The 9,177-nt window shown below is 39.5% G+C and overlaps 3 protein-coding genes across 5 annotated transcripts in view; 2 read left to right on the forward strand and 1 right to left on the reverse strand.

The window, feature by feature from the left end:
* The first annotated feature begins 2,598 nt into the window (after positions 1-2,598).
* fundc2 (fun14 domain containing 2) lies at positions 2,599-6,006 on the forward strand. Its single transcript, XM_083697471.1, has 5 exons — positions 2,599-2,727; positions 3,912-4,062; positions 4,228-4,303; positions 4,520-4,648; positions 4,862-6,006. The coding sequence occupies exons 1-5, from the start codon at positions 2,712-2,714 to the stop codon at positions 4,937-4,939; spliced, it is 450 nt and encodes a 149-aa protein (XP_083553597.1). The 5' UTR covers positions 2,599-2,711; the 3' UTR covers positions 4,940-6,006.
* A 33-nt stretch (positions 6,007-6,039) lies between these two features.
* On the reverse strand, positions 6,040-7,687 carry cmc4 (C-x(9)-C motif containing 4 homolog). Of its 3 annotated transcripts, none has more exons than XM_083697472.1 (3): positions 7,554-7,687; positions 6,372-6,438; positions 6,040-6,274 (listed from the first exon to the last, which is right to left on the reverse strand). In XM_083697472.1, the coding sequence occupies exons 2-3, from the start codon at positions 6,427-6,429 to the stop codon at positions 6,129-6,131; spliced, it is 204 nt and encodes a 67-aa protein (XP_083553598.1). In that variant the 5' UTR covers positions 6,430-6,438; positions 7,554-7,687; the 3' UTR covers positions 6,040-6,128. The 3 variants fall into 3 exon arrangements, with proteins under 3 accessions (XP_083553598.1, XP_083553600.1, XP_083553599.1); XM_083697474.1 differs by lacking the exon at positions 7,554-7,687 and adding an exon at positions 7,367-7,497; XM_083697473.1 differs by lacking the exon at positions 7,554-7,687 and adding an exon at positions 6,535-6,805.
* brcc3 (BRCA1/BRCA2-containing complex, subunit 3) overlaps positions 6,860-9,177 on the forward strand; it is a gene marked incomplete at its 3' end in the record, with an annotated part of 3,038 nt that continues 720 nt past the window's right edge. The window contains exons 1-6 of the mRNA XM_083665235.1: positions 6,860-7,308; positions 7,469-7,588; positions 8,270-8,357; positions 8,485-8,573; positions 8,662-8,717; positions 8,908-9,039. Coding sequence (XP_083521361.1) covers positions 7,204-7,308; positions 7,469-7,588; positions 8,270-8,357; positions 8,485-8,573; positions 8,662-8,717; positions 8,908-9,039 — 590 coding nt within the window. The 5' untranslated portion in view covers positions 6,860-7,203. The remainder of the gene's footprint in view (positions 7,309-7,468; positions 7,589-8,269; positions 8,358-8,484; positions 8,574-8,661; positions 8,718-8,907; positions 9,040-9,177) is intronic.

Here is a 9,177-nt window from a genome sequence, read left to right on the forward strand (position 1 = left end):
CAAAATTAGATTTAAGACTGATGTGCTCTCATCCATCACATTGTCATTCTGCTCTTTATGTCAACATACACAGTTTACTATCATGACGAAAATCCGTAAGGGGACATTTTCTATCAAGTCACCTACTGGGAATACAATCATTGTAATTTAACAGGTTGAAGAGTCATATCTATCAAGAATAAAATACCTTATTGTCAGTTAATTCTTTCTCGTGGTGTTCATAGGGGAAAGGGTATTTTTAAAGTTCCTCATTAATAACAGACTGCCCCTGCATTGTGCTAATTAAAATAACAGTGCATAGACTGCTATTCCATTGACGTCTATAATTGAAAGTCCCTGCAGATATATGGCACTACTGCTTCTGTTTAATTGTAACCTTATTCAACTTCAGATATAACACAGCTTATTAAAGTAGCCAAATATCCAAGCATTGGGTGAAGAAGATTTCTCTTCAACAATGTCCCTGCTGCATCAATTGGCAATTGCCTGGGAACAATCTTGTGGTCATCACTGACCTTTAACCTAATTCAGTATTTCAATAGTTAAGACCTGCAGACCTTTCAGGAATGAAGTCTAATTATAATGAGAATTTAGAACAAAATACATTAACATTCAAATGGTCCTGGGCACCTACCCAACATAACTTCAACTCAAAAGACAATTTGGCTGATAGATAGTCTGATAATAAGAATACTGTAACAAAGTTCATAATGACACACAATCTCTTAATATTGGCCTAAAGACTTCGTCAAAATGTTGCAAGAATGGGCTGTGGGGACAGTCCCTAAAAGGTGACTAACATTCATAATTCCCATCCAGGTGTCGGGAGAGACCCAGGGGAAATGTATTTAAAAGTGACAGTCTGAAACAGCGGTAACTGTCCCTCCTCTTTATCACAGACACTTCTTAAGGCCACCCAGAGGAGCCTGTCCTCTCTGACAACACAACCATAAGGCAACTCAATGTTTAAACACATGACTTCTGCAACTGAGGAAGTCACTTTTTTCAGATTCTTAGAATTCGGGGTCTACTGAAGCAGGAAGGATGTGGAGCAATAGGCAGTGCTCAGATGCACCAAACGAGGGGTTCACTGGAGGCAGGTCCACACAAAACGTTCAGGTACTTCAGATATGATAAAATGTTAGGATATTATATTGGATATGCACATAGTTGTTATTGTGAGAACCACCTTTAACTAAAATCTTTGTTTCCACATAGTTTTCATTCTTGTCTTGTTTCTAGACCTTTTGTTTCAAGGAACGTACACATTTGAATTACAAGTTCAATGTGAATGATAATTATTGCAATCCATTTTCATTCAAAGGCAATGGTCTTATTTTCACAGGTCCCAAGATGGAGGGATTAAAATAGCCCTTCAGTTGCTGGTGACATGAATTCTGGAACTTGTTACATTTTGTGTGAGCCACAAAGATGTCCATTGCTCACTCAGTACTCGGTGTATGGTCTGTGTGTTCAAGGTACAGCTACATCTGATTACTGGGTCAGTAATGATATCATAAACTGCATGTGTGAAAATTCCATACCTCAAGGTAGATGAATAGTAAAGTCCCTGTTGTTCTAACCATATTGTCTTGATTGGGATTTTAATGTGTTTTGTCAGTTTGTGTTTGAAATGTTGTTGAATTGGATTAAACCTTGGTTTACTACATTAAGACTTGAAATCTACTTCTCTGTCATTATGCCATAAATGATAACAAAATAAATTATTTAATGTGAATTCAATGTAACTTAGATGCTTTTAATCATTATTGTAAGCTTGTTTGGTTTTTCTGTTTAGTCATTCAATAGTTATTTAATAGAGTCTTAGACATCCTTAACAAATGAAGTGAAAGAGTTGATCTAAAACAAGAGCTTGATGACTTAGAGAAATAGGTTTGTGTAGTTACGCATTGATGATCAGTATGTAATCAGGACATTCAAACCACCTAGGCTCAGCTCCAGATCCGACCCTGGCTCCTTCCCATATCTCCAAGCCCTTCAGCGCTCATAGATCTGAAATGACTGATTGGGCTAACTTTAACTCTCCAACCCTAACCCTACATCCAGCCCCATCCCTGCTCCAGCCCGAACACTAGCGCCAATCTAACCCTAAATCCAGCAGCCTTAACCTTAGCTCCAACCCTAACACTAGCTCCAGCCCTAGATATTATAGTGATACTTATTCCATGCTTTGAGATTTACAACTGTCTAGGATAAGGGGCTAGGGGTCTCTGTTTGGGAACACTGTCCTCCTGTGCTCCCTTTTTGCAAGTTCATGTGTATTCACTTTTCTATTATTATTATTTATTTTCTTATGTCATGATAATTGTAAAGAAAGGAACCCGTACTAAGTTATTACAATTGATAATGTATTACCATTACTCATTGTTACAACATGCTTATTGTAGGTGAAGAGTTATGGTTATGGTTAAGGTCTGAGTTAGGGTCATAGTAGCAATGGGTAATAATAGTTACAGTCATGTGAACACAGTTTTCCAAATAACCCAATATATTCTAAAATACTTAAAAAACTAGCTTTTTTTCACCCAGAGCATTCTCATCCAATGCTTGAAGAAGCAAGTGGAGGAAGGAGGAGAGGACGCGAGGAGCCGAATTTCTAACTGAATGGGACCTGTCCTTGTGTACCACGTGATTTTTCGGATGGGCTGTACATTTACGTCCGGGTCGAAACAATAAATAATTGTAAAAAGATGGCCGAGAAGAAAGGTGAGAGATATTATTCAGTTAGCCAACTAACATAAATATTTCAGATTGTAAAATGATTCCAGTGACTGATTTTTATATGTAGTATTTACTCTTAATGCAATTATCAAATACATTCGAGAGAAAATAGCTTATACTGTTTGGTTACTCATTTCTTTTTGCCCTTCAAAAAGTAAACTTAGCTGGCTAGATGAGCTACGTTTATTTGAATGTTGGTTTAGCATTAAGGGGGGGGTCGATTCAATACACTCTTATCCACGTTCAATGTACCCTGCTTCTAGTAGAGACGTGCTGAAGCCAACTTCTAGGATGACTCGAGTGCTTTCTCCATGCTATGCAAAAGACTTCTATCGGACTAGCTAAATGTCTAGCCACTATCTCCATGTGTCTAGCCAGTTATGTATAAAATAAAGTGGGGTCGTTCCAGGTCGCCTATATACCTTGCGATCAAGCCCCCGCCCATCTTCCTTTCCAGTGCACATAGCTAGTTAGCTGTGACCACAGTCATAGACCTTTTAAAAACAGAAAATGCATTCTTCATACACCCTCCCGTGCAGTAATCAATCACTAATCTGAATTGGAGAAAGCCATATTATGGATGATCATGTCCATATGGGTGAAAATCATCCAAAAGCATTTTCACTGCTATAGCTAAGTCAGTAGTTGGTCATAAATGTCTTTTATGAGGGCATAGCCATCAACTCACTGACACCAATAACATGTATCTTATTTCTTGCAGAAGCTCTACTTCAACCATAACTCTAGTTCTAAAAATGCAGAACAAAGAGTTTATCTTAATACCACTCTTGAATACTGCAAGGTCAGAGTGTTTGTGCTTGTCTGACTCTCTGACCAAATCCCATGACTGTTGAGCTAATAGTTTGTCTGACTGAAAGTGAAACTGATCTGCTCACCCATGATAGCTGGGCTATTTTAGGCCTCTATTTTGAGGTGTCTAGAAGTCCTGGATTTATGAAGGTCAATGTAGCAGTCAACTGCCAATGCTCCGCATTTCCTCCCCATCAGATTGAATCACTGTTGGGACAATGATCATACATTGTCATACGTGTCTATGCTCATGTGAGCCAGGCTTGATTAAGCGTACCATTGAAATGAATGATATAATATAGCCAGATGGTAAGTGTTACACATTAATGATTATGTTTATACTCCAACCCTAACCCTAGATAAGAGTGAGACCTTCGATGTCATGGACCTGGCAGAGTATGCCAAGAAACAGAGATGGTGGGACAGAGTCTTTGGCAAGAACAACTCTGGGCCAATAGCAGAAAAGTATTCTGTTGCTACACAGATAGCCATTGGTGGAGTGACTGGCTGGTGAGTCAATCTAGTGTGAATGGGATTTATTTCAATTTGAAAAGTCAACAATTAGGCCCTATATTTAAGACCTCAGAATTGTCTTAGATGTTGGGTAATCCATGTAAATCGGGCAGGTCTGTGTACATGGCAGGTCTGTGTTTGACAAGCTGTTTTTTACCTTAGGTGTGCAGGGTTTTTGTTCCAGAAAGTTGGGAAGCTGGCCGCCTCGGCAGTCGGTGGAGGCTTCTTTTTGCTTCAGGTAGTGTTTGACATTCACACCGGCCATGTGCTCATTCATTCTATTCAGACAACGCCGTCACTTTCACCATTATTCACAATATCTTCTCAAATGTATTTTAGTTAAACAACTTAGTTTTGACACTCAGGTTTCATATTTAGACATTTGGGAAACATGGAAAGCCACAATCCTCAAACACATTATCATTATTTATGGATGTGATCAAATTCCCTCTAGATTGCCAATCACACAGGGTACATAAAAGTGGACTGGAAGAGAGTGGAGCGAGATGTAAACAAGGCCAAGAAGCAGCTGAAGCTGAACGCAGACAAGCCCCCCAAGGAGATCAGGACGAAAGTGGATGAGGTGAGGGATCATAAGCATATGGATGGTCTACAACAATGGTGGCTGTGTTATGTGCCTAATTGTCTTCCTAGGTAATAAGACACATTATTATGATTTATTATGCTGAGGAGGACTTATAGCCTGATTTTGAGGCTCTAACCAATGTCCAAAGACTAATGGACACTTTGCAAAACAAATAATAATAATAAACAAAACATGCATTTTCTTTTACAGGTGCAGGCATTTGTGAAGAAGAACATCGTTCTCACAGGTGGTTTTGCTGGGGGATTTTTGCTGGGCTTGGCCTCTTAGTACCATTTCATGTCTTAATTACTATGTTTGTGTCAAATTTGAGGCTGAAAAAAGTATATATATATCCCTAAGCAGCTATTACACTGCATATCGCTACATTGTATATCGTGTAACTGTAACTCTTAGGCTTGATGTGTGCGTTCAGGCTAATGGAATGTGTCTAATTTAAAACACAGCCATGTACAGTAGTGTATTTATGGTGGATGCTTATGCATGACCTGTGCACATAAGGTAGGAGCTATTGTCTCACAAGTTACTTTATTTTTTTTCAAACTTTTATTCTTCAATGCTTTTTTGCACCCACCCCCCCCCCCCTCGGGCTAAAATGTATTTGTTTGTGAGTTCTTATCAACAACAATGTTTTATGGGTTGATGTTTCCTCATACCAAAGTATAGGGGCTCCAATAATGGTAGCTTGAATGGTATCGCAGAAGTAGTATATTTTCTTACCTGAAGATTATTGAAATGTCAGTAAAAAGTCCAAGACAATCATGCTGTGTGCACAACCCTCTCTATTTGTACAGCATTGTCTTATTTATCAGTCAGCAAGGTTACAGTGTTGACTATTTACTTGAGACTGAGGTTTGGGTCTTTTGTTTTGATGAACAAAAGAAGCTCTTTGATAGTCTTCATTCTAGTTGCACTATGAAAACTCCTGTGTTTTTACAGATGGCTATGTACAATACCAGTTAAGTGATGGTGTAGTAATGTTAAACATAGGTGAAATTGTGGAATTAAAGAAGTTGTACAGGCATATCCTAATCAAATAAATCCACCAAATCCTTTAAAACAATGTGGGCAGTTGAGAACTGAGAGATTAGTGTTGGAGAATAGTCCATTGTAGGGAAAACATGTTATTATGAGGAAATGCACTGATAAAAACTCATGTTTGCTCCCAATATTTTTCCAAACCAATTTTTCTTTCCTCAATTGAACCATACAACTTTGCATAGTCCAAATAATGTGCTGTTAAAAAAGCTTGGTAATGTTTTTTCCACGATTGAAATGCAGTATTTTGTTACAAACTAAGAGCAAATTCTGGAAGAATAATAAAGAGGTGAACTTGATTTTGTTTGAGTTTCACTGATATTTGAACACCGTATTTCATCCAAGGTGGTCGAGGATAATTTATTGACAATATAAACATTTAAAGCACTGTAATTATGTACAATTACAAGACACGTCTAAATTATGACACTCTGTGCTCTGAGTCTGAAGACTTTTGGTCTCTGGCGAAACCAGAACAGCAGATGGAGTTCCCGGCCGCGTGGACTTCACAGCACCGACGCATCTCCTTTATCACATCCTGGCACCTGCTTTCAATGTACTTGTTTGCTAGTAGAACATAACAGACAGTTAGTGTGATCCAAATGAACTTGACAAAACCATGAATTATTACTGGATTTTGAAAAATGAAATCTTGAAATTGTACCTTGTAAACACTTTTGAATTTCGCATGCTTGCTTTTGACAAGGGTCTTTCTGTGACATTTTGCAACGCTACCGGGAAAAGAGACACAGATGATTCACGTTTGATAACAATGTACAATGAGAAAAATACATGTGTACACCATAAGACTTGCCATTTAGCAATACCTGTTAGTTTTCGTCACTCGAACAGTGCGGGACGCAAAATATCATAGACTTTTACTCCCGATGGTCTCCTCGATTCCCCGTTTCCTTCTCAAAACGCATTGGAGGACAATATCCAAGGTTATTGAGAAGGAAATTAGGAGATAATAGACGAGGAAACGATGAGAAACTATTGGGACGCAACACTACATTATGGTGCACACATAAATGTCATCCGACTGCACTATGTTTACAGAGTGGAGACTGGTGGAGGTAGACATCGGAGGACGGGCTCATTGTATTGCATGGAATGGAATCGTGATACCACACCATTCCTAAATTATGAATGGTGGGTATCACGATACCATTCCTAATTCCATGCAATACAATGAGCCCCGTCCTCCTATCTCTGCCTACACCAGCCTGTGCCAAATAACTGCAGATGTAAATAATCACATTATTTTCTGATATCTTTCGTCTATTTATGGAGAAGGCATGACTGTATTTGCTTAAGTTACAGTTTAGTGGAGTAATTATTTGGCAGACCTTCCATGACTTTCCTGTGTTTGCTTTACGACGGAATGTTATTGATGTAACACTGGTTTTGGACAGAGAAGTAGCAAGCTTGTTTTTAGCTGATAATAGCTAATTCCTTATTTTTAATAGAAAACACCAGTTATTTAGCCCTGTAACATGGCAGTTAGCGCAGTCCACCTCGAATCTGATGCTTTTTTGGTTTGCATGAATCATGCTCTAAGCACCGAGAAGGAGGAAGTAATGGGACTCTGCATCGGGGAGGTAACCTAGTAGCTAGGGCTAACTAAACTAATGAACAACAAATTGATACTAAACGTACCCAACTACTTTACCTCTGTAGTCACAGTTTTAATCTTAATTGCACCTCGCATTTCAGATAACCCATATCATATGGCTGCTATTCTCTTTTTCTGTTTAATAGGTAGACACCAACCGCATCGTACACATTCATTCTGTCATTATCCTCCGACGCTCAGATAAGAGGAAGGATCGCGTGGAAATCTCACCTGAGCAGCTGTCAGCAGCGTCTACCGAAGCTGAGATATCCTTTGACCCTGGAGACGTCTCTGGATCTCAATTGACTTTGGCTGCGTTCGGATTGTCTAGAATCCTTCCTTTCCTTGTAGGGAGGTCAAGAAAAGGTTACAAGGAAAGGAAAAAGGTTGCATTTTCTGTAAAATCCGAACGCAGCCCGGGCCCTACTCCCCCTACTAGACACGTGTAGATCTGAGAGGATAGGATAGGGCTATCGACATACAGAGCCTAATTGGATAGGGCCCTGCAGGGATACTCTTCAAACACATTCTTCCATCCCTTCTTTGAGTAATCTATGATCTAACATGATTGGATTGTTAAAGCAAGCCTTTCATTGCATTGCTTTTATCAATGTTGGATCAGTGATTTTTTCAAGGAAGGGGGAGGAAGGAGGCATTTTAAGAGTTTTCGAACTGGTCCTCAGCATAGCAATATGATATTGACTACTATATAGCAGTATTAGCTCAATCTTGCCCTGTAATTTCGTGGTTCCCAACCAGGGGGGCACCAGTGATTTTGGGGTTGGGGTTGAGGTTGATTTGGGAGTCAGGGTAGCAATGTGTCACTGAAAAACATGACCCTCTTGGATCAGGACATGTCAGTGCCATAGCTAGTTAGGTCAATCTCAGGTGGGGACATGACCATTTTACCATTTGTATCAGAAAGCAATTTCCTTAATTAGTATTACAGGTTGGCTGAAATTACTGGACGGCCCATGCGTGTGGTTGGTTGGTACCATTCTCATCCCCACATCACAGTTTGGCCATCACATGTTGGTGAGCATAGCACCCCTTTATCAATTCCACATAGTTGGTTTTGTCATGGCAAGTTGTCTTAGCGCATGTGTGTCTGAAAGTGATGTCTTGTTCTTCGTTTTCTATTCACCTCTATTTCCTAAAACAGATGTGAGGACACAGGCGATGTACCAAATGATGGATCAGGGCTTTGTTGGGCTCATATTCTCTTGCTTCATTGAGGACAAGAACACAAAAGTAAGGGTTCTACAAAGGCATGATACCATCTATAAAAATAGCCTGGATATATAATTCAGAGGATTTATTTCTACTGCCTTTCATGTAGACGGGCCGAGTTCTCTACACCTGCTTCCAGTCTGTGCAAGCCCAAAAAGGCTCTGAGTAAGTATGGCTGGAAACTGCCCTTTGTAGGATATAAGAAAGAGTTCATGTCCTCTCTTGATCTTAGTGAATACAAAACGGTTTGTCTGTGATGTCAGATGTGTGAGTCCTTTCCAGTGGTCAGAAAATGTAAAGGTATTTTTACCATTTGCCAAATACTGAATCACATCCCTGTTCTGTGTTAATGAAGGTATGAAAGAATCGAGGTCCCAATTCATGTGGTTCCTCATGAGGCCATTGGGAAAGTATGCCTTGAATCTGCAGTGGAACTGCCCAGGATTCTTTGCCAGGAAGAGCAAGACACCTACAGAAAGATTCACAGGTACCTTGTGTGATTTGAAGTGGGCTGAGGCTCCCTGCAATAATAATGTAAAATTTCCTTAGCCGCATTGAACGTATATCCCCCCTTTCTTGTCTAAACTTTGTATTTTTAAATAAATGCAGTTTTAATATTGTGATT

Source organism: Argentina silus (assembly GCF_951799395.1).
Source record: "Argentina silus genome assembly, chromosome: 2".
Classification (NCBI taxonomy): domain Eukaryota; kingdom Metazoa; phylum Chordata; class Actinopteri; order Argentiniformes; family Argentinidae; genus Argentina; species Argentina silus.